This window comes from Oncorhynchus gorbuscha, linkage group LG14 (assembly GCF_021184085.1).
Source record: "Oncorhynchus gorbuscha isolate QuinsamMale2020 ecotype Even-year linkage group LG14, OgorEven_v1.0, whole genome shotgun sequence".
NCBI lineage: Eukaryota > Metazoa > Chordata > Actinopteri > Salmoniformes > Salmonidae > Oncorhynchus > Oncorhynchus gorbuscha.
Window position 1 is genome coordinate 60,852,066 of NC_060186.1, and position 25,844 is coordinate 60,877,909.

General features: G+C 44.8%; 1 protein-coding gene across 1 annotated transcript in view; it reads left to right on the forward strand.

The window, feature by feature from the left end:
* The window catches only part of LOC123995248 (uronyl 2-sulfotransferase-like), a 161,321-nt gene that overhangs the window by 72,317 nt on the left and 63,160 nt on the right, over positions 1-25,844 (forward strand). Inside the window, exon 2 of the mRNA XM_046298717.1 lies at positions 21,748-21,791. Coding sequence (XP_046154673.1) covers positions 21,748-21,791 — 44 coding nt within the window. The remainder of the gene's footprint in view (positions 1-21,747; positions 21,792-25,844) is intronic.

Sequence of the window (25,844 nt, forward strand, 5' to 3'; positions counted from 1 at the left end):
ATTCTATTGGCGAACGTGCAATCACTGGAGGATAAACTGCCTCTACCCCCATTCTATTGGCTAACGTGCAATCACTGGAGGATAAACTGCCTCTACCCCCATTCTATTTGTCGAACGTGAAATCACTGGAGGATAAACTGCCTCTACCCCCATTCTATTGGTGAACGTGCAATCACTGGAGGATAAACTGCCTCTACCCCCATTCTATTGGTGAACGTGCAACACTGGAGGATAAACTGCCTCTACCCCCCCCCATTCTATTGGTGAACGTGCAACACTGGAGGATAAACTGCCTCTACCCCCATTCTATTGGTGAACGTGCAACACTGGAGGATAAACTGCCTCTACCCCCATTCTATTGGTGAACGTGCAATCACTGGAGGATAAACTGCCTCTACCCCCATTCTATTGGTGAACGTGCAACACTGGAGGATAAACTGCCTCTACCCCCCATTCTATTGGTGAACGTGCAATCACTGGAGGATAAACTGCCTCTACCCCCCATTCTATTGGTGAACGTGCAACACTGGAGGATAAACTGCCTCTACCCCCCATTCTATTGGTGAACGTGCAACACTGGAGGATAAACTGCCTCTACCCCCATTCTATTGGTGAACGTGCAATCACTGGAGGATAAACTGCCTCTACCCCCATTCTATTGGTGAACGTGCAACACTGGAGGATAAACTGCCTCTACCCCCATTCTATTGGTGAACGTGCAATCACTGGAGGATAAACTGCCTCTACCCCCATTCTATTGGTGAACGTGCAACACTGGAGGATAAACTGCCTCTACCCCCATTCTATTGGTGAACGTGCAACACTGGAGGATAAACTGCCTCTACCCCCATTCTATTGGTGAACGTGCAATCACTGGAGGATAAACTGCCTCTACCCCCATTATATTGGTGAACGTGCAACACTGGAGGATAAACTGCCTCTACCCCCATTCTATTGGTGAACGTGCAATCACTGGAGGATAAACTGCCTCTACCCCCATTCTATTGGTGAACGTGCAACACTGGAGGATAAACTGCCTCTACCCCCATTCTATTGGTGAACGTGCAACACTGGAGGATAAACTGCCTCTACCCCCATTCTATTGGTGAACGTGCAATCACTGGAGGATAAACTGCCTCTACCCCCATTCTATTGGTGAACGTGCAACACTGGAGGATAAACTGCCTCTACCCCCATTCTATTGGTGAACGTGCAACACTGGAGGATAAACTGCCTCTACCCCCATTCTATTGGTGAACGTGCAACACTGGAGGATAAACTGCCTCTACCCCCCATTCTATTGCCTCTACCCCCATTCTATTGGTGAACGTGCAACACTGGAGGATAAACTGCCTCTACCCCCCATTCTATTGGTGAACGTGCAACACTGGAGGATAAACTGCCTCTACCCCCCATTCTATTGGTGAACGTGCAACACTGGAGGATAAACTGCCTCTACCCCCCATTCTATTGGTGAACGTGCAACACTGGAGGATAAACTGCCTCTACCCCCCATTCTATTGGTGAACGTGCAACACTGGAGGATAAACTGCCTCTACCCCCATTCTATTGGTGAACGTGCAACACTGGAGGATAAACTGCCTCTACCCCCATTCTATTGGTGAACGTGCAACACTGGAGGATAAACTGCCTCTACCCCCCATTCTATTGGTGAACGTGCAACACTGGAGGATAAACTGCCTCTACCCCCCATTCTATTGGTGAACGTGCAACACTGGAGGATAAACTGCCTCTACCCCCCATTCTATTGGCGAACGTGCAACACTGGATGATAAACTGCCTCTACCCCCCATTCTATTGGCGAACGTGCAACACTGGAGGATAAACTGGACAAGCTTTGTTTGAGGCTATCTAACCGGGGTAGCCTCGTGGTTAGAGCGTTGGACTAGAAATAGAAAGGTTGCAAGTTCAAATCCCTGAGCTAATGAGGTACAAAATCTGCCCCTGAACAGGCAGTTAACCCACTGTTCCTAGGCCGTCATTGAAAATAAGAGTATGTTCTTAACTGACTTGCCTAGTTAAAAAAAGTTATTAAAATAAAAAAAATAAACCGTATCTGAAGAACTGTAATATCCTATGTTTCTCCTATGAGTCGTGGCAGAACAAGGACATGTAAAATATCAATCTAACTGTTTTTTCTATACATCAGAACGGCAGCTCAGGGGGGGAGTGTCTCTTTGTTAACACTCAGCTGGAGGTTCTGCTCGTCTGAGTTACAATACCTTATGATAAGCTGTAGACCACACTCACTGAACAAAAATATAAACCCAACATGTAAACTGTTGGTCCCATGTTTCATGACCTGAAATATAATATCCCAGAAATGTTCCATACACAAAAAGCTTGTTTCTCTCAATTTCTTTGCAAAAATTTGGTTACATCCCTGTTTGTCACGCCCGGACCATAGAGATATTTTATTCTCTATTTTGGTTAGGTCGGGTGTGACTAGGGTGGGCATTCTCGTTTCTTTATTTCTAGGTTGGACTGGTATGGTTCCCAATCAGAGGCAGCCGTCTATCGTTGTCTCTGATTGGGGATCATACTTAGGCAGCCTTTTCCCACCTGTTGGTTGTGGGATCTTGTTTGTTTATAGTTGCCTTGAGCACTGCATAGCTTCACGTTCGTTTTGTTCTTTATTGTGTTTTGATGGTTCATGTAATAAAGATGATGAACCCAAACCACGCTGCATTTTGGTCTGATTCTTACAACAACTGTTGTGACACTGTTAGTGAGCATTTCTCCTTTGTCAAGATAATCCATCCACCTGACAGGTGTGGCATATCAAGAAGCTGATACAACAGCATGATCATTACATAGGAGCACCTTTTAAACAGCATGATCATCACCCAGGTGCACCTTGTGCCGGGGATAATAAAAGGCCACTCTAAAATGTGCAGTTTTGTCACATAACACAATGCCACTGACTCAAGTTGAGGGAGCATGCCATTAGCATGCTACCTACAGAATTGTACACCGGAGCTGTTCCCAGACAATGTAAAGTCAATTTATCTACCATAAGCCGCCTCCAATGTTGTTTTTGATCATTTGGCAGTACGTCCAAGCAGCCTCACAACTGCAGACCACGTGTAACAATGCCATCCCAGGACCTCCACATCCAGCTTCTTCAGCTGCGGGATCATCTGAGACCAGCCACCCGGACAGCTGATGAAACTGTGGGTTTGCACAACCAAAGAAGTTCTGTACAAACTATCAGAAACCGTCTCAGGGAAGCTCATCTGCGTGCTCGTTGTCCTCACCGGGGTCTTGATCTGACTGCAGTTCAATGTCGCAACCGACTTCAGTGGGCAAATGTTCACCTTTTGATGGCCTCTGGGACACTGGTGAAGTGTGCTCTTCAATCAATCAATCAATCAATCAATCAATCAAATGTATTTATAAAGCCCTTTTTATATCAGCCAATGTCACAAAGTGCTATACAGAAACCCAGCCTAAAACCCCAAACAGCAAGCAATGCAGATGTAGAAGCATGGTGGCTAGGAAAAACTCCCTAGAAAGCCAGGAACCTAGGAAGACACCTAGAGAGGAACCAGGCTCTGAGGGGTGGCCAGTCCTCTTCCGTCTCTGCCGGGTGGAGATTATAACAGAACATGGCCAAGATGTTCAAATGTTCACAGATGACCAGCAGGGTCAAATAATAATAATCTCAGTGGTTGTAGAGGGTGCAACAGGCCAGCACCTCAGGAGTAAATGTCAGTTGGCCTTTCATAGCCGATCATTCAGAGTTAGAGACAGCAGGTGCGGTAGAGAGAGTCGAAAAACCGCAGGTCCGGGACAAGGTAGCACGTCCGGTGAACAGGTCAGGGTTCCATAGCCACAGGCAGAACAGTTGAAACTGGAGCAGCAGCACGACCAGGTGGACTGGGGACAGCAAGGAGTCATCGGGCCAGGTAGTCCTGAGGCATGGTCCTACGGCTTAGGTCCTCCGAAAGAAGAGAAAATAGAAAGAGAGAGAGAGAATTAGAGGGAGCATACTTAAATTCACACAGGACACTGGATGAGACAGGAGAAGTACTCCAGATATAACAGACTGACCTTAGCCCCCCCAACACATAAAACAGGAGGGGCCGGGAGAAAGTGTGGCCCTGTCCGACGATACCCCCAGACAGGGCAAACCAGGCAGGATATAACCCCGCCCACTTTGCCAAAGCACAGCCCCCACACCACTAGAGGGATATCTTCAACCACCAACATGGTACGAACCCGAGGGGGGCACCAACCCGGACAGGGAAATCACGTTGGAGCACCAGTAAGCCAGTGACTCAGCCCCCGTAATAGGGTTAGAGGCAGAGAATCCCAGGGGAGAGATGGGAACCGGTCAGGCAGAGACAGCAAGGGCGGTTCGTCGCTCCAGTGTCTTTCCGTTCACTTTAACACCCGTGGGCCAGACTACACTCAATCATAGGACCTACTGAAGAGATGAGTCTTCAATAAAGACTTAACTATGGACAACAAACACAATAGCATTTTAGCAATGGCAATTTGAATGCACAGAGATTCTGAGGCCCATTGTCGTACCATTCATCCACTGCCACCATCTCATGGAAGCTGAAAATGTCCACGTTCTTTCATGGCCTGCATACTCACCAGACATTGAGCATGTTTGGGTTGCTCTGGATCGACGTGTACGAAAGCGTGTTCCAGTTCCCGCCAACATCCAGCAACTTCACACAGCCATTGAAGAGGTGTGGGACAACATTCCACAGGCCACAATCAACAGCCTGATCCAACTCTATGCAAGGGAAATGTGTTGCGCTGCATGAGGATAATGGTGGTCACTCCAGAGACTTTTTTTCTGATCCACACCACTACTCTCTATCCCCAGTCATGTGAAATCCATAGATTAGGGTCTAATTCATGTATTCCTTACTGTAACTGTAACTCAGTAAAATATTTGAAATTGTTACATGTTGTGTTTGTGTTTGTTCAGTGTATATACCAAGAGAGTTTTCATAAATATTTTTCGTCACAAACAAGAAAATGCTCACCCAGAGGCAGTGCTCCTAGTGGCAACTGTAGATCACCTTTACTCCACACACATAGACACATACTAAGCTCTCCCTCACCCTCCATTTGGCAAATCTGACCATAACTCTACCCTCCTGATTCTTGCTTACAAGCAAAAACTCAGACAGGATGTGACACTCTCAATACAGAAGTGGTCTGATGAAGTGAATGCTAAGCTACTGGACTGTTTCACTAGCACAAACTGGAATATGTTCCGAGATTCATCCGATGGCATTGAGGAATATACCACATCAGTCACCGGCTTCATTTAGAAGTGCATAGACCTCGTCGTCCCCACAGTGACCCAACCAGAAGCCATGGATTACAGGCAACATTGGCACTGAGCTAAAGAGCTACCGCTTTCCAGGAGCAAGTCACTTATCCGTACTCTTTTAAGAAATGCCGCTACGCCCTCCGACAAACCATCAAACAGGCAAAGCGCGCCCCCCGAGTGGCGCAGCGGTCTAAGGCACTGCATTGCGGTGCTGAGGCGCCATTACAGCCTCGGGTTTGATCCCAGGCAGTGTCACAGCCGGCCCGGACCAGGAGCCCCATAGGGGAGGGTTTGGCTAGGGGAGGGTTTGGCTGGGGGGATTTCCTTGGCTCAACGCTCTCTAGTGACTCCTTGTGGCAGGCGCCAGCATGCTGACATCCGTTGATAGTTGAACGATGTTTCCTTGGTGCGGAAGCAGCACACATTGGTGCGGAAGCAGCACGGCTTGGCGGATCATGTTTCGGAGGACTCATGACTCAACCTTGGCCTCTCTCAAGCCCATTGGGGAGTTAAAAGCGTAAAAAAGGGGTAAAGTTCACACAAAAAAATCTGGTAAAACAGGCAAAGCATCAATATAGGATTGAATCCTACTACATGGGCTCTGATGCTTGTCGGATGTGGCAGGGCTTGCAAATTATCAAGGATTACAAAGGGAAACCCAACCATGAGCTGTCCAGTGATGCGAGATGCTCGCTTCGAGGCACCAACTGTTCCGGACGACTGTGTGATCAAGCTCTCCGTAGCCGATGTGAGTAAGACCTTTAAATAGGTTCACAGTCACAAGGCCGCTGGGCCAGACGAAATACCAGGACACGTACTCAGAGCATGTGCTGACCAACTGGCAAGTGTCTTCACTGACATTTTCAACCTCTCCCTGGCCCAGACTATAATACCTACATGTTGCAAGCAGACCATCATAATCCCTGTGCCCAAGAACGCCAAGGTAACCTGTCTAAATGACTATCGCTCCATAGCACTCACATCTGTAGCCATGAAATCTTTGAAAGTCATGGCTCATATAAACACCATCATCCCAGACACCATGGACCCACTCCAATTCGCATACCACCCCAACAAATCCACAGATGACACAATCTCTACTGTACTTGACACTGGCCTTTCCCACCTGGACAAAAGGAACACCTACGTGAGAATGCTGTTCATTGACAACAGCTCAACATTCAACACCATAGTGCCTTCCAAGTTCATCACTAAACTAAGGACCCTGGGATTAAACATCTCCCTCTGCAACTGGATGCTGGACTTCCTGACGAGCCACCCCCAGGTGGTGACAGTAGGCAACAACACATCTGCCACGCTGACCCTCAACACGGGGCCCCTCAGGGGTGGGTGCTTAGTCCCCTCCTCTACTCCCTGTTTACCCACGACTGCGTTGCCCGCACGACTACAACACCATCATTACATTTTCCGATAACACGACGGTAGGTTTGATCCCCGACGGCGATGAGACAGCTTACAAGGAGGAGGTCAGAGACCTAGCAGTGTGGTGCCAGGACAACAACCTCTCCCTCAACTTCAGCAAGAAAGAGAAGCTGATCATGGACTACAGGAAATGGAGGCCCGAACACGCCCCTATTCACATCGACAGGGCTGTAGTGGAGTGGGTCGAGAGCTTCAAGTTCCTTGGGTGTCCACATCACTAAGGACTTATTATGGTCCAAACACACAGACACAGTCGTGAAGAGGGCACGACAACGCCTCCTCCTCCTCAAGGGTCCGAAAAGATTTGACATGGGCCGTCAGATCCTCAAGAACTTCTACAGCTGCACCATTGAGAGCATCTTGACTGGCTGCATCCCTGCTTAGTTTGGCAACTGCTTGGCATTCGACCGTAAGGTGCTACAGAGGTTAGTGCATCTGGACCAGAACATCACTGGGGCCAAGATCCCTGCCATCCAGGACCTCAATACCAGGCAGTGTCAGAGGAAGGCCCAAAAAACAGTCAAAGACTCCAGCTACCCAAGTCATAGGTTGTTCTCTCTGCTACCGCACAGTAAGCGGTACTGGAGTGCCAAGTCTGGGACCAAAAGGCTCCTGAACAACTTTTACCCCCAAGACATAAGACTGCTGAACAGCTTTTACTCCTAAGACATAAGACTGCTGAACAGTTTTTACACCCAAGACATAAGACTGCTGAACAGTTTTTACCCCCAAGACATAAGACTGCTGAACAGTTTTTACCCCCAAGACATAAGACTGCTGAACAGTTTTTACCCCCAAGACATAAGACTGCTGAACAGTTTTTACCCCGAAGACATAAGACTGCTGAACAGTTTTTACCCCCAAGACATGACTGCTGAACAGTTTTTACCCCCAAGACATAAGACTGCTGAACAGTTTTTACCCCCAAGACATAAGACTGCTGAACAGTTTTTACCCCGAAGACATAAGACTGCTGAACAGTTTTTACCCCAAGACATGACTGCTGAACAGTTTTTACCCCAAGACATGACTGCTGAACAGTTTTTACCCCCAAGACATAAGACTGCTGAACAGTTTTTACCCCCAAGACATAAGACTGCTGAACAGTTTTACCCCGAGACATAAGACTGCTGAACAGTTTTTACCCCCAAGACATAAGACTGCTGAACAGTTTTTACCCCAAGACATAAGACTGCTGAACAGTTTTTACCCCCAAGACATAAGACTGCTGAACAGTTTTTACCCCGAGACATAAGACTGCTGAACAGCTTTTACCCCAAGACATAAGACTGCTGAACAGCTTTTACCCCAAGACATAAGACTGCTGAACAGCTTTTACCCCCAAGACATAAGACTGCTGAACAGCTTTTACCCCAAGACATAAGACTGCTGAACAGTTTTTACCCCCAAGACATAAGACTGCTGAACAGTTTTTACCCCCGAGACATAAGACTGCTGAACAGCTTTTACCCCCAAGACATAAGACTGCTGAACAGCTTTTACCCCCAAGACATAAGACTGCTGAACAGCTTTTACCCCCAAGACATAAGACTGCTGAACAGTTTTTACCCCCAAGACATGACTGCTGAACAGTTTTTACCCCAAGACATAAGACTGCTGAACAGTTTTTACCCCCAAGACATAAGACTGCTGAACAGTTTTTACCCCGAAGACATAAGACTGCTGAACAGTTTTTACCCCCAAGACATGACTGCTGAACAGTTTTTACCCCAAGACATGACTGCTGAACAGTTTTTACCCCCAAGACATAAGACTGCTGAACAGTTTTTTACCCCAAGACATAAGACTGCTGAACAGTTTTTACCCCGAGACATAAGACTGCTGAACAGTTTTTACCCCAAGACATAAGACTGCTGAACAGTTTTTACCCCAAGACATGACTGCTGAACAGTTTTTACCCCCAAGACATAAGACTGCTGAACAGTTTTTACCCCCAAGACATAAGACTGCTGAACAGTTTTTACCCCGAGACATAAGACTGCTGAACAGTTTTTACCCCCAAGACATAAGACTGCTGAACAGTTTTACCCCCAAGACATAAGACTGCTGAACAGCTTTTACCCCCAAGACATAAGACTGCTGAACAGCTTTTACCCCCAAGACATAAGACTGCTGAACAGCTTTTACCCCCAAGACATAAGACTGCTGAACAGTTTTTACCCCAAGACATAAGACTGCTGAACAGTTTTTACCCCCAAGACATAAGACTGCTGAACAGTTTTTACCCCCGAGACATAAGACTGCTGAACAGCTTTTACCCCCAAGACATAAGACTGCTGAACAGCTTTTACCCCCAAGACATAAGACTGCTGAACAGCTTTTACCCCCAAGACATAAGACTGCTGAACAGCTTTTACCCCCAAGACATAAGACTGCTGAACAGCTTTTACCCCCAAGACATAAGACTGCTGAACAGTTTTTACATAAGACTGCTGAACAGTTTTTACCCCAAGACATAAGACTGCTGAACAGTTTTTACCCCGAGACATAAGACTGCTGAACAGCTTTTTACCCCGAGACATAAGACTGCTGAACAGCTTTTACCCCCAAGACATAAGACTGCTGAACAGCTTTTACCCCAAGACATAAGACTGCTGAACAGCTTTTAAAGACATAAGCTGCTGAACAGCTTTTACCCCCAAGACATAAGACTGCTGAACAGCTTTTACCCCCAAGACATAAGACTGCTGAACAGTTTTTACCCCAAGACATAAGACTGCTGAACAGTTTTACCCCCAAGACATAAGACTGCTGAACAGCTTTTACCCCCAAGACATAAGACTGCTGAACAGTTTTTACCCCCAAGACATAAGACTGCTGAACAGTTTTTACCCCCAAGACATAAGACTGCTGAACAGCTTTTACCCCCAAGACATAAGACTGCTGAACAGTTTTTACCCCGAGACATAAGACTGCTGAACAGCTTTTACCCCCAAGACATAAGACTGCTGAACAGCTTTTACCCCCAAGACATAAGACTGCTGAACAGCTTTTACCCCCAAGACATAAGACTGCTGAACAGCTTTTACCCCCAAGACATAAGACTGCTGAACAGTTTTTACCCCCAAGACATAAGACTGCTGAACAGTTTTTACCCCGAGACATAAGACTGCTGAACAGCTTTTACCCCCAAGACATAAGACTGCTGAACAGCTTTTACCCCCAAGACATAAGACTGCTGAACAGCTTTTACCCCCAAGACATAAGACTGCTGAACAGTTTTTACCCCAAGACATGACTGCTGAACAGTTTTTACCCCAAGACATAAGACTGCTGAACAGTTTTTACCCCCAAGACATAAGACTGCTGAACAGTTTTTACCCCGAAGACATAAGACTGCTGAACAGTTTTTACCCCCAAGACATGACTGCTGAACAGTTTTTACCCCCAAGACATGACTGCTGAACAGTTTTTACCCCCAAGACATAAGACTGCTGAACAGTTTTTACCCCCAAGACATAAGACTGCTGAACAGTTTTTACCCCCGAGACATAAGACTGCTGAACAGTTTTTACCCCCAAGACATAAGACTGCTGAACAGTTTTTACCCCCAAGACATGACTGCTGAAGTTTTACCCCAAGACATAAGACTGCTGAACAGTTTTTACCCCCAAGACATAAGACTGCTGAACAGTTTTTACCCCGAGACATAAGACTGCTGAACAGTTTTTACCCCCAAGACATAAGACTGCTGAACAGTTTTTACCCCCAAGACATAAGACTGCTGAACAGCTTTTACCCCCATAAGACTGCTGAACAGCTTTTACCCCAAGACATAAGACTGCTGAACAGTTTTACCCCCAAGACATAAGACTGCTGAACAGTTTTTACCCCCAAGACATAAGACTGCTGAACAGTTTTTACCCCCAAGACATAAGACTGCTGAACAGTTTTACCCCCAAGACATAAGACTGCTGAACAGCTTTTACCCCCAAGACATAAGACTGCTGAACAGCTTTTACCCCCCAAGACATAAGACTGCTGAACAGCTTTTACCCCCAAGACATAAGACTGCTGAACAGCTTTTACCCCCAAGACATAAGACTGCTGAACAGCTTTTACCCCCAAGACATAAGACTGCTGAACAGTTTTTACCCCTAAGACATAAGACTGCTGAACAGTTTTTACCCCCAAGACATAAGACTGCTGAACAGTTTTACCCCGAGACATAAGACTGCTGAACAGTTTTTACCCCCAAGACATAAGACTGCTGAACAGTTTTTACCCCCAAGACATAAGACTGCTGAACAGCTTTTACCCCCAAGACATAAGACTGCTGAACAGCTTTTACCCCCAAGACATAAGACTGCTGAACAGCTTTTACCCCCAAGACATAAGACTGCTGAACAGCTTTTACCCCCAAGACATAAGACTGCTGAACAGCTTTTACCCCCAAGACATAAGACTGCTGAACAGTTTTTACCCCCAAGACATAAGACTGCTGAACAGTTTTTACCCCCAAGACATAAGACTGCTGAACAGTTTTACCCCCAAGACATAAGACTGCTGAACAGTTTTTACCCAACAGTTTTTACCCCCAAGACATAAGACTGCTGAACAGCTTTTACCCCCAAGACATAAGACTGCTTTTTTACCCCCAAGACATAAGACTGCTGAACAGTTTTTACCCCCAAGACATAAGACTGCTGAACAGTTTTACCCCCAAGACATAAGACTGCTGAACAGCTTTTACCCCCAAGACATAAGACTGCTGAACAGCTTTTACCCCCAAGACATAAGACTGCTGAACAGCTTTTACCCCCAAGACATAAGACTGCTGAACAGCTTTTACCCCCAAGACATAAGACTGCTGAACAGCTTTTACCCCCAAGACATAAGACTGCTGAACAGTTTTTACCCCCAAGACATAAGACTGCTGAACAGTTTTTACCCCCAAGACATAAGACTGCTGAACAGTTTTACCCCCAAGACATAAGACTGCTGAACAGTTTTTACCCCCAGACATAAGACTGCTGAACAGTTTTTACCCCCAAGACATAAGACTGCTGAACAGTTTTTACCCCAAGACATAAGACTGCTGAACAGCATTTTACCCCCAAGACATAAGACTGCTGAACAGCTTTTACCCCAAGACATAAGACTGCTGAACAGCTTTTACCCCCAAGACATAAGACTGCTGAACAGTTTTTACCCCCAAGACATAAGACTGCTGAACAGTTTTTACCCCCAAGACATAAGACTGCTGAACAGTTTTTACCCCAAGACATAAGACTGCTGAACAGCTTTTACCCCCAAGACATAAGACTGCTGAACAGCTTTTACCCCCAGCTTAAGACTGCTGAACAAGTCATAAGACTGCTGAACAGCTTTGCTACCCCAAGACATAAGACTGCTGAACAGCTTTTACCCCCAAGACATAAGACTGCTGAACAGCTTTTACCCCCAAGACATAAGACTGCTGAACAGTTTTTACCCCCGAGACATAAGACTGCTGAACAGTTTTTACCCCCAAGACATAAGACTGCTGAACAGTTTTTACCCCCAAGACATAAGACTGCTGAACAGCTTTTACCCCCAAGACATAAGACTGCTGAACAGCTTTTACCCCCAAGACATAAGACTGCTGAACAGCTTTTACCCCCAAGACATAAGACTGCTGAACAGCTTTTACCCCCAAGACATAAGACTGCTGAACAGTTTTTACCCCAAGACATAAGACTGCTGAACAGTTTTTACCCCCAAGACATAAGACTGCTGAACAGTTTTTACCCCATAAGACTGCAAGACATAAGACTGCTGAACAGTTTTTACCCCCAAGACATAAGACTGCTGAACAGTTTTTACCCCAAGACATAAGACTGCTGAACAGCTTTTACCCCAAGACATAAGACTGCTGAACAGTTTTACCCCAAGACATAAGACTGCTGAACAGTTTTTACCCCCAAGACATAAGACTGCTGAACAGTTTTTACCCCGAGACATAAGACTGCTGAACAGTTTTACCCCCAAGACATAAGACTGCTGAACAGCTTTTACCCCCAAGACATAAGACTGCTGAACAGCTTTTACCCCCAAGACATAAGACTGCTGAACAGCTTTTACCCCCAAGACATAAGACTGCTGAACAGCTTTTACCCCCAAGACATAAGACTGCTGAACAGCTTTTACCCCCAAGACATAAGACTGCTGAACAGTTTTTACCCCAAGACATAAGACTGCTGAACAGTTTTACCCCCAAGACATAAGACTGCTGAACAGTTTTACCCCCAAGACATAAGACTGCTGAACAGCTTTTACCCCCAAGACATAAGACTGCTGAACAGCTTTTACCCCCAAGACATAAGACTTTTTTTTACCCCCAAGACATAAGACTGCTGAACAGTTTTACCCCCAAGACATAAGACTGCTGAACAGCTTTACCCCCAAGACATAAGACTGCTGAACAGTTTTTACCCCCAAGACATACCCCCAAGACATAAGACTGCTGAACAGTTTTTACCCCCAAGACATAAGACTGCTGAACAGCTTTTTTTACCCCCAAGACATAAGACTGCTGAACAGTTTTAAGACTGCTGACCCCCCAAGACATAAGACTGCTGAACAGTTTTTACCCCCAAGACATAAGACTGCTGAACAGTTTTTACCCCCAAGACATAAGACTGCTGAACAGTTTTTACCCCCAAGACATAAGACTGCTGAACAGCTTTTACCCCCAAGACATAAGACTGCTGAACAGTTTTTACCCCCAAGACATAAGACTGCTGAACAGTTTTACCCCAAGACATAAGACTGCTGAACAGTTTTTACTTTTTTTACCCCCAAGACATAAGACTGCTGAACAGCTTTTACCCCCAAGACATAAGACTGCTGAACAGCTTTTACCCCCAAGACATAAGACTGCTGAACAGCTTTTACCCCCAAGACATAAGACTGCTGAACAGCTTTTACCCCCAAGACATAAGACTGCTGAACAGTTTTTACCCCAAGACATAAGACTGCTGAACAGTTTTTACCCCCAAGACATAAGACTGCTGAACAGCTTTTACCCCCAAGACATAAGACTGCTGAACAGTTTTTACCCCCAAGACATAAGACTGCTGAACAGTTTTTACCCCCAAGACATAAGACTGCTGAACAGTTTTTTAAAAAGTTTTTGTATTTTTTTATTTCCCCTTTATTAACCAGGTAGGCTAACTGCGACCTGACCAAGATAAAACAAAGCAGTGTGACAAAAACAACAACACAGAGTTACACATGGGAAAAACAAATGTACAGTCAATATGCAATAGAAAATCTGTATACAGTGTGTGCAAATGAAGTAAGGAGGAAAGGCAATAAATAGGCCAATAATGGTGAAGTAAATACAATTTAGCAATTAACACTGGAGTGATAAATATGCAGATGAGGATGTGCAAGTAGAAATACTGGTGTGCAAAACAGCAGAAAAATAACAAAAAACAAATATGGGGATGAGGTAGGTAGTTGGTTGGATGGCCTATTTACAGATGGGCTATGTACAGCTGCAGCGATTGGTTAGCTTCTCAGATAGCCGATGCGTGAAGTTAGTAAGGGGGATAGAAGTCTCCATCTTCAGGGACTTTTGCAGTTTGTTCCAGTCATTGGCAGCAGAGAACTGAAAAGAAAGGCGGCCATACCTCATTTGCACTCACTGTATATAGACTTTTTGTTTTCTTTTGTTCTACTGTATTACTGACAGTATGTTTGTTTATTCCATGTGTAACTCTGTGTTGTTGTATGTGTCGAATTGCTACGCTTTATCTTGGCCAGGTCGCAGTTGCAAATGAGAACTTGTTCTCAACTAGCCTATCTGGTTAAATAAAGGTGGAATAAAATAAATAGAATACTATCTTGCACCCCTGCACATTGTCTCAGTACCGGTACTCCTTGTATATTAGCCTCGTTATTGTATACTATTTACTACTTATACTATTTCCTTTTTTTGCTCATCTTTTCTTTTTTTAACCCTGTATTGTTGGGAAAGGGCTTGTAAGTAAGCAGTTCACGGTAAAGTCTACACCTGTTTTAGTCGGTGCATGTGACACATTTTTACTTTTGATTTGAAATTCTATGGTAGGCACCTTAATCTGCTGTTCAGCCAGTAGCACGCCCCTGTATCCCATGATACACTAATCCCATTAACCCTTGGCCACACACACACACACACACACACACACACACACACACACACACACACACACACACACACACACACACACACACACACACACACACACACACACACACACACACAGGCAGACAGGCAGGCAGGCAGACAGGCAGGCAGACAGGCAGACAGGCAGACAGACAGACAGGCAGGCAGGCAGGCAGGCAGGCAGGCAGGCAGGCAGGCAGGCAGGCAGACAGACAGACAGACAGACAGACAGACAGACAGACAGACAGACAGACAGACAGACAGACAGACAGACAGACAGACAGACAGACAGACAGACAGACAGACAGACAGACAGACAGACAGACAGACAGATGCACACACACACATGGAAAGAGAGAGAGAGACACACTCAACTCTCTGTAACCCCTGGCTGTGGGTCAGAGTTGGAGGTGTTACCTAATGGTCAAAGAACATCAACCTTTCCTGCTGTGTGAACCCTAGCCCTTCTCCCTCTTCCTCCCCCTTCTCCCCCTTACTCTCACACCTCTCCCTTCCTCTCCCCTTCTTCAATCGCTGTTGTCCATGTACCATATGTATCAGGTTTCGGCTTAATTCAGAATTTGGGAATTGACTCTCATTCAATTTGTGAGTTGAAATTTGAATTGAATTGGCCACACCCCCACAGGATGTAGCATTTGAGTTTGAGACACAGGAAGTAGAATTTAATTCAGTGCAATTCAAATAAATTCTACTTAGTAGCTAGGCTTCCATCCAATTGGCAACAGATTTGAATGCAAATACACTCAAATCTGCATAAAGAAAATATGCACATTTTCCCACCAGTGGTGTTTTTACACCAAACTGACTTGTTGCGGATAATAAACAGTGTGTGATGACATAGTGAACTCAAAATTGACATTTTCTCTTAAGTTTTCATGTACCAAATCAAAATCTAATGTTCAACATGTTTCTATCACATTTTCAACTCTACCTATAGTTTTTCTACAAACTGTTGCGTTAAATAGCAGATGTGCCTCCTCTGTTCTTGACACCTGAGCTCTAGTTAACAGCTCACAGATCATGTGTGGGTAGGCTAGCAAACATGATGAGATTCTTATGGAGAAGGGTGAGAATATTATTTGTCAAACGGCAGTCAAGCATCGGTCAACCTGTCACCAGAATAAGACCCTCAATATTTATTGGAACGGAGAATCAAGCTCATACCGTGCACTTTCACCACCCCAAATTCATCATCATTTATTTCATCTGTAGCCTAATAAACTGCATGGTTTCCCGAGTCGCAGTGGGAGGACCACACACCATCACATGATGGTCTTGCTTGAGCTGTGTATGCAACTGGTTCACCTCTGATGCTCACAGGCAATGATTATTGGAAGAGATTTCTGAATGTTCTTTGCCCAGCATACACCCCTCCAACCAGATGTGCTTTATCTACTCATTTGCTGGATGCAGAGTTCAACAAATCATAGAGAAAGCAGACAATCATCTCTGATGGGTGAATGTATGTTCGTGGGCAAGAAATAATTAACATCATCTCCACCCCTCAACCAGTATTCTACAAGAGCACAGACACAAGGGCAACAGACACACCGGTCTCTACACTGTAGATGAGCTGAAGGCAGTCATCAATGACCTTGGACCACAGAAGGTATTGTCACTGGTGACAGACAATGCTGCGAACATGAAGGCTGCTTGGTCTAAAGTGGACGAGTCCTACCCTCACATCACATTGAATCTGCTCCTCAAGGACATCATGGCACTGAAAACAATGAACACACTCTACAAGAGAGTCAAGGAAATGGTTTGGTATGTGAAGGGTCATCAAGTTATAACAGCAATCTACCTCACCAAGCAAAGTGAGAAGAATAAGAGCACCACATTGAAGCTGCCCAGCAACACCCATTGGGTGGTGTTGTCATCATGTTTGTCTCCTGGAGGGGAAAGAGCCTCTCCAAGAAATGGCCAAATCACAGTCTGCTGACATGGAGAGCCCCATTGAGAGGATTTATTTTGGGAGAGAGTGGTAAGCAGCCTGAAGCTCCTGAAACCTATAGCAGTAGCCATTGCAGGAATTAAGGGAGACAATGAAATCCTGTCTGATGTTCACACTCTGCTTGCAGATGTAAGACAATACATTCATACTGCCCTGCCCACTGCACTGTTGCTCCATGCAGAGGAAACTGCAGTTCTGAAATAAATCAAAAAGCGTGAAGCCTTCTGCCTGAAACCCATACATGCCGCAGCATACATGTTGGACCCCAAGTATGCTGGCAAGAGCATCCTGTCTGGTGCAGAGATCAACAAGGCCTATGGTGTCATCACTACCGTGTCTCACCACCTTGGCCTGGATGATAGCAAGGTTCTTGAAGTCTGGCGAGGTACACTTCCAAGCAAGGGCTTTGGGATGGAGATGCATTATGGCAGTCTTGTCAACATATACCATCAGCCACCTGGTGGAAGGGAATTTGTGGATCTGCGGCTCTTTCCCCTTTTGCCTCCATCATCTTCCAAATCCCACCAACATCAGCCGCCTCAGAACGCAACTGGTCCTTGTTAGGGAACACACACATCAAAGCACGCAACAGGCTGACCAATACAAGGGTTGAAAAATTGGTGGCCATCTGGGCGAATTTGAGGCTTTTTGAGCCTAACAATGAGCTATCCTCAACAAGGTTGGAAAGTGACAGTGAAGATGAGGCCTCAGAGTCTGATGTTCAAGAGGTGGACATTGAGGAGGTCCAGGGAGAAGACATGGAAGTTTGAGAGGAAGACAACCAAAACTTTAGTTTCTAGACTAGAATTTTTTCTAGACTATCATGAGTCCACTCATTTCATTAAAGTTGAATTCATAACTAAATTGTTTGTTTAAGTTATATTGGAAGGATTTAATCATTTGCACTTATGTCTACTTATGATAAGGTAAAATGTTTATGTTTCTGTTTCCATGTGGTATGGTAAATATATCCAATGCAATAAACATCTACATTTAAATTGTATTAATATTAATTTGCATATATTTCCGTTAATTCCCACATAAAGTTTCCACCTCTGAATAAAATGTGCAACCCTACTCAAGTGTGAGAGAATGTATACCATAGACGTTTCTATTCCAAACCATAGCATGAAACCATAGAATCCAACCATAGTCTTGTGAATGTAACCAAGGTGACTAGAGAACTAGATTCGTCTAGAGAAGAACTCCATGGAAGCTCAGTAGATTCCACCGCTCCTGTCGTTGTGGGTGGATGGTAGCTATCTGTTTTTACAAGTATGTGCCTTGGAAGAAATGAGTTACAATCCCCATTGCAAATGATAAACGCACACAGGGGGTCGGCCCTAAACATGAATGACAGGGAGGAACTGAAATGTCTGTCTCTCGTTTCCCCACCCTGGGACGACCTCAGATGCCTCTGCACGACCTGCCAACCAAAGCCTCCCTCAACATTCCTCATTAAGAATGCATTATGCATGTGTGAGTGCATGTGCATGTGCATGTGCATGTGCATGTGCATGTGCATGTGCATGTGCATGTGCATGTGCATGTGCATGTGCATGTGTGTGCAGCAGACATACCTGAGGGTGTGTGTGCAGTGCAGCTGTCTCCATATTAATATACTGTTGCAGCTGACAAACTAATGTGCCACAGAAGTGTTATAGGAAGTCACGCTGACACTGTATAACATTGACTCAGAGGCGCATTGGTCCTCCTCTCGTTCTCCAGACGACAACCGTTACAGTGGTTCTTGCCTTGAATAGGATTGGACAAAGTAGTTCTAGCCTTTAATAGGATTGGACAAAGTAGTTCTAGCCTTTAATAGGATTGGACAAAGTAGTTCTAGCCTTGAATGGGATTGGACAAAGTAGTTCTAGCCTTGAATAGGATTGGACAAAGTAGTTCTAGCCTTGAATGGGATTGGACAAAGTAGTTCTAGCCTTGAATGGGATTGGACAAAGTAGTTCTAGCCTTGAATAGGATTGGACAAAGTAGTTCTAGCCTTGAATAGGATTGGACAAAGTAGTTCTAGCCTTGAATAGGATTGGACAAAGTAGTTCTAGCCTTGAATAGGATTGGACAAAGTAGTTCTAGCCTTGAATAGGATTGGACAAAGTAGTTCTAGCCTTGAATAGGATTGGACAAAGTAGTTCTAGCCTTGAATAGGATTGGACAAAGTAGTTCTAGCCTGGAATAGGATTGGACAAAGTAGTTCTAGCCTTGAATAGGATTGGACAAAGTAGTTCTAGCCTTGAATAGGATTGGACAAAGTAGTTCTAGCCTTGAATAGGATTGGACAAAGTGGTGAGAGTAGGAGAGCCATACATTTTATAGTACACAAGATCACAGCAATGGACCACGGCAGTCCAAACATAGCAGAAGGAAATAAAGCATTGGATGACTGTTCAATTCGATTTTTTCCAGTCAGAGCATGATTTTTTCAGACTTCCCTGTCGACTTGACAGACTTCCCTGTCGACTTGACAGACTTCCCTGTCGACTTGACAGACTTCCCTGTCGACTTGACAGACTTCCCTGTCAGTTACGGCTTCGCAAATGATCCGGCAGTGGTGGAATAAGTACCCAATTGTCATACTTGAGTAAAAGTAAAGATACCTTAATAGAAAATGACGCAAGTAAAAGTGAAAGTCACCCAGTAAAATACTACTTGAGTAAAAGTCTACAAGTATTTGATTTAAAATATACTTAAGTATCAAAAGTAAATTGAATTGCTAAAATATACTTAAGTATCAAAAGTAAAGTATGAATAATACAAAATTCCTTATATTAATTAAGCAAACCAGATGGTTTTTAAATTTACTTAGGGGGGGGCACATGCCAACACTCAGACGTTATTTACAAATGAAGCATTTGTGTTTAGTTCTCCAGATCAGAGGCAGTGGGGATGACCAGGGATGTTCTCTTGATAAGTGTGTGAATTGGACCAGTTTCCTGTCCTGATAAGCATTTAAAATGTAACGAGTACTTTTGGGTGTCAGGGAAAATGTATGGAGTAAAAAGTACATTATTTTCTTTAGGAATGAAGTGAAGTAAAAGTTGTCAAGAATTCAAATAGTAAAGTACAGATACCCCAAAAAACGACTTAAGTAATACTTTGAAGTATTTTGACGTAAGTACTGGATGGATCATCTGTATGGATCATCTGTAGCCTTACCCAGTGACCTTTCACTACAGCAAAGTGTTGTTGTTTTGGGCTGAAGTTAGCTAAGTAGCTAGCATTTGGAAAGACGTAATTGGATTAAACTGGAGTTAACTGTAGACCTAAACATGTATCAATTGAATAGTCTCAACTGAAGCTTGAGAGGAATGCAGTGCTGAGGCAGAGAGCTCGTAATGAGGACGACTGGTTACTACTCTGAACTGTATGTAGTGAGCTTTCTGGCGCCCAAAGCTGCAAAGACATCGCCCAAGGGTGTGCCATACATTGTGCAGGAGAAGTCCAGTGGCTACTCGACTCAGCCTGGTTCCCAGAGTAGCTAGTCTTTTACACGATGGTCACCAGACTCCATCTTCATCAACCATCTCCCTGACCACCTTTCTCTGATCAAGCCATGAACTGTCCCTTATTCTTTTTGGAGGATGCATGCAGTCAAAGCCTTGGCCTCTATTGGCTGACCTAGCCAACTATAGGTAAGCTACTCATAACCATGTATTTCTTGTTTGTTTGCTTTTGATCCACTTGAGATTGTTATGAAAAGCGCTGTTGAGATTAAATCAATTATTATTATACCAAAGATGGTTTATTTAGTTTAGTGAAGCAAAAAGCTCTGCTGAAGGCTAAGAGGCTGACAGGTAAGCTTCAATAAAAAAGTGATAGTAGCAAGAGTAGCGTGCAGGTGTGAGTGGAATTGTTGAAAGTGTCTATCATAGTCCAACGTATACGCGTACACACAGCAGTGTTCTAGAATATTGCACTGTTGGCTTTGATACTTTTTGCCAGTGAGTAGAGGTCCTCCCTTCTCTTCACATTTAAGAACAACCCAACTTCCCCCTCACCCTCTCTCAATCTCTCTCACTCTCTCTGTCCCCCTCTCTCAGTCTCTCTCACTCTCTCTCTGTCCCCCTCTCTCAGTCTCTCTCACTCTCTCTCTGTCCGCCTCTCTCAATCTCTCTCACTCTCTCAATCTCTCTCACTCTCTCTCTCTCAATCTCTCTCACTCTCTCTCTCCCCCTCTCTCAATCTCTCTCTGTCTCTCTCTCTCTCAATCTCTCTCACTCTCTCTCAATCTCTCTCACTCTCTCTGTCCCACTCTCTCAATCTCTCTCACTCGCTCTCTCTCACTCTCTCCTTGCCTCTGAATGTTGTAGAGGTGATGGGAAGTATAGCGTCTCAGTGTCTCTGGACGCGCTCCGTTCCGAATGCAGAGTGGAGAAGAAAAGGCCGCTGTCTGGAGCCTGGTCCTGGAGTTGGAGAGTGGGCTGAAAGGAGAGCATAGATCCTCAGTGTGAGGCGGCCTTAAAAGGGACCCTTTGTCCAGAGATGAAACGACTCCATAACTGGCAGATACTGTATAAATGGGCCGCAGCTCACTCATGATGACATTCCCACACTTTATGTAGATGTGAAGGTCGCTCTGTTTTTCTTAGAGAGATAGTGACTGGCCAGGCCGGGCTATTGGGGTTATTGACGATTGTTGTGGCTGGATGTAGATTTCCTTCCTGTCTGTGTGATATTTATTCAGATATTTATTGGTAATCATTGACTTGAGGTCACTAGCCTGTGGAATCTTAACTCAGTCAAATGGATTTTGCCGCCAGTGGATTTGCCATAATACGATTGAACACTATTGGACTGTAGCCCTGAATAAATATCTATACCTCTGTTTCTTCACAGGAGATTCCACATATCTCGATGACCACGGACCCCCAGCTCCCCGCGTAAGACCATCACAACAGCACACCTTCTTTTTCTTTTTCATTACTCTATCACTTAATCTTTCCCTGCCTCACACATCCTCTGATCCCTCTATTTCCACCCTATCCCACTTCCTCTGATCCCTCTCTTTCCACCCTATCCCACTTCCTCTGATCCCTCTCTTTCCACCCTATCCCACTTCCTCTGATCCCTCTCTTTCCACCCTATCCCACTTCCTCTGATCCCTCTCTTTCCACCCAATCCCACTTCCTCTGATCCCTCTCTTTCCACCCTATCCCACTTCCTCTGATCCCTTCTTTCCACCCTATCCCACTTCTTCTGATCCCTCTCTTATCCCACTTCCTCTGATCCCTCTCTTTCCACCCTTCCTCTCTGATCCCTCTCTTTCCACCCTATCCCACTTCCTCTGATCCCTCTCTTTCCACCCTCTGATCCCCACCCTATCCCACTTCCTCTGATCCCTCTCTTTCCACCCTATCCCACTTCCTCTGATCCCTCTCTTTCCACCCTATCCCACTTCCTCTGATCCCTCTCTTTCCACCCTATCCCACTTCCTCTGATCCCTCTCTTTCCACCCTATCCCACTTCTTCTGATCCCTCTCTTTCCACCCTATCCCACTTCTTCTGATCCCTCTCTTTCCACCCTATCCCACTTCCTCTGATCCCTCTCTTTCCACCCTATCCCACTTCCTCTGATCCCTCTCTTTCCACCCTATCCCACTTCTTCTGATCCCTCTTTTCCCACTTCTTGTTTCCTTTTTTCTTTCACACTCCCATTTCTTTTCTCCATCTCTCTCTGATGTGCTGCCCTGTGTATGTGAGTGTGACAGTCCAGTCCATGCAGGATAAGGGTGAGGTCTATGTCTGGAGAAGCTGTGTGTGAACATACTCTAAATACCAAATACTGACACACACACACACACACACACACACACACACACACACACACACACACACACACACACACACACACACACACACACACACACACACACACACACACACACACACACACACACACACACACACACACACACACACACTAACACACACACATGCCCGCACACACTAACACACACACATGCCCGCACACACACACTGGGCCTTGTGTCTGGCCAGCTGCATCTGTCTGCCTCTATCTCACTTCTACCCCTCTGGCCCTCTCTATCTCTCCCTTTCTACCAACCCTCATCCACACTCTCTTTGATCCCCTATTTCTACCCTTCTACCTATCACCCTTTTATCTATACTGAACAAAAATATAAACATGACGTGCAACAATTTCAAAGATTTTACAGAGTTACAGATCATATAAGGGAATCAGTCAATTCAAATAAATACATTAGGCCCTACTCTGTGGATTTCACAAGACTGGGCAGGGCGCAGCCATGGGTGGGCCTGGGTCCCACGTTGGAGCTCGGCCCACTCATTGGGGAGCAAGGCTCAGCCAATCAGAATTATTACAGACAGAGATACTCCTCAGTTTCATCAGACGACCCCGCAGGTGAAGAAGCCGGACGTGGAGGTCCTGGGTTGGCCTAGTTACACGGTGTCTGCGGTTGTGAGGCCGGTTGGATGTACTTCCAAATTCTCAAAACAACGTTGAAAGCAGCTTATGGTAGAGAAATTAACATTCAATTCTCTGACAATAGCTCCGGTGGACATTCCTGCAGTCAACATGTCAATTGCAAACATATGTGACATTGTGTTGTGTGACAAAACTGCACATTTTATTTTCCCCAGCACAAGGTGCGCCTGTGTAATGATCATGCTGTTTAATCAGCTTCTTGACATGCCACACCTGTCAGGTGGATGGATTATCTTGGCAAAGGAGAAATGCTCACTAACAGGGAGGTAAGCTTTTTGTGCATATGGAACATTTCTGGGATCTTTTATTTACATGTTGCGTTTATATTTTTGTTTAGTATACATCATTATCTCTTCTCTCTTAGATCTACCTCTTTCAGTCTCTTTTTCCTGTCTCACATTCCCCCTTCTCTCTGTGGGTGAGACGCATATTTCTGTGGCCTTCGTAAATGTAGCTAGGCAAGCTAGCTTTGGCTACGGGTTCAGAGTTTATCTGACGTGTGTCCTCATGTGTTTGTTCACGTGTCTGTGTGAGGAGTCTGGCTACGTGTCTCTTTGGAGCTGATCTGAAGGTCTGGCTGTCCTAATTAAGCCTGGTAACATCTGGCCGATGTTTATATGTTATTAAGTTGACTTGGAGAGGCCTGTTGAAGTGCATGCTATTAACCCAGGCTAACTTTGAGGTAAAGTACAAGCCAGAGTATTATCTGTCTGAACAGGGGCTGGTCTGAACTGTGGTGGAATGGTCTGAACTGTGGTTAAAAGTAGCTCTGAGTTGGGCCAGGAGTTTTTCCTGACCCCTTCACCAAGATGAGCTATATATTCACATTGACAGGAAAGACTGTTGATGAGTGACCTGGTGCCTGGCTCATACCAATCTTGTTTTTGTACTGCTAGGGTTCAACAGAGAGGCTTTTGGTCATCTGGACAGGCTCACTGGTCTTCAAATGGCCAATAGTCTGCCAAAGGCAGCCAGGAACAGCTTGTTTACCACAGAACACAAACACTGTACTATTGATGGCTTCACGTTGTTTTACAATGGATCAGATGAGTAAAGGAGGGGTTGCAATTTATGTGAAATCCGAGTTTAACACCTCTGAAATTCTCTCGATACCAAAGCCAAACATTTTGAATTGCTTGCGGTTAAAGTGAACATATATAAGGGCTCCCACATCACTGTAGTCGGCTGCTACAGACGCCTTCGTCTTCAGGAGACGCACTTAACTCTCTTTCTGATGTCCTGCACAAGCTAAATGACTCTGAATTAATTATTGTAGGAGATTTGAACTGTGACATGCTTACATCTGTCTCAGACTCTTTTAAAGAACTGTGTGACTCTCTGAATCTCGCTCAATGAATTAATGCTCCTACATGACCGAGTCCCAGAGCACCTAACAAATCAACGCCATTGGACATTATTCTAATGAATAACCCTCACAAATACACATCGACTAGGATATTCTGTAATGATGCCAGTGATCACTGTGCAATTGCTTGTGTTCGAAATACAAAAATGACCAAATCCAAACCCTGTTAGATTTTTAAATGACATTTTAGACAATTTGTTGAGCAAGCGTTCTTACTTGATCTGTACCATAATATTGACAGAGTAAGTCTGATTCTCCATGTTGACACTGCCTGGGACTATTTTTATATGACATGTGTGTCGATGTGTGATAAGCATGACCCTGTGAAGACATGTAGAATCAGTGGAAAGGACAATCCATGGTTGTCAGATAACTTGGCCGAATTAATTAGAAAGAGAAATAAATATCTCTTGGGCTCAAGCTAGACATAGAAATGCTACTGTTGACTGGGCCTCCTTCAGAGTGGGGTTAGGGTTAGGGTTAGAGGGTTAGTGCCCAGAGTGCCCAGTAAAGAAACAAATGTACAGGATTGAATGAAGTCCAAATCAGATGACTATTTAAATGCAGTCACAGAGAACCTACAGTGCCTTGGGAAAGTATTCGGCCCCCTTGAACTTTGCGACCTTTTGCCACATTTCAGGTTTCAAACATAAAAATATAAAACTGTATTTATTTGTGAAGAATCAACAACAAGTGGGACACAATCATGAAGTGGAACGACATTTATTGGATATTTCAAACTTTTTTAACAAATCAAAAACTGAAAAATTGGGCGTGCAAAATTAGCCATTCATGATTGTGTCCCACTTGTTGTTGATTCTTCACAAAAAAATACAGTTTTATATCTTTATGTTTGAAGCCTGAAATGTGGCAAAAGGTCGCAAAGTTCAAGGGGGCCGAATACTTTCGCAAGGCACTGTAAACAACCCTACCAAGTTCTGGAAGCTAATCAAAACAGTGTCAGGTTCTAATGTCTCCTCTGACCTTCCTGACCATTTAATGATGGATTCTAATGTCTCCTCTGACCTTCCTGACCATTTAATGATGGATTCTAATGTCTCCTCTGGCCTTCCTGACCATTTAATGATGGATTCTAATGTC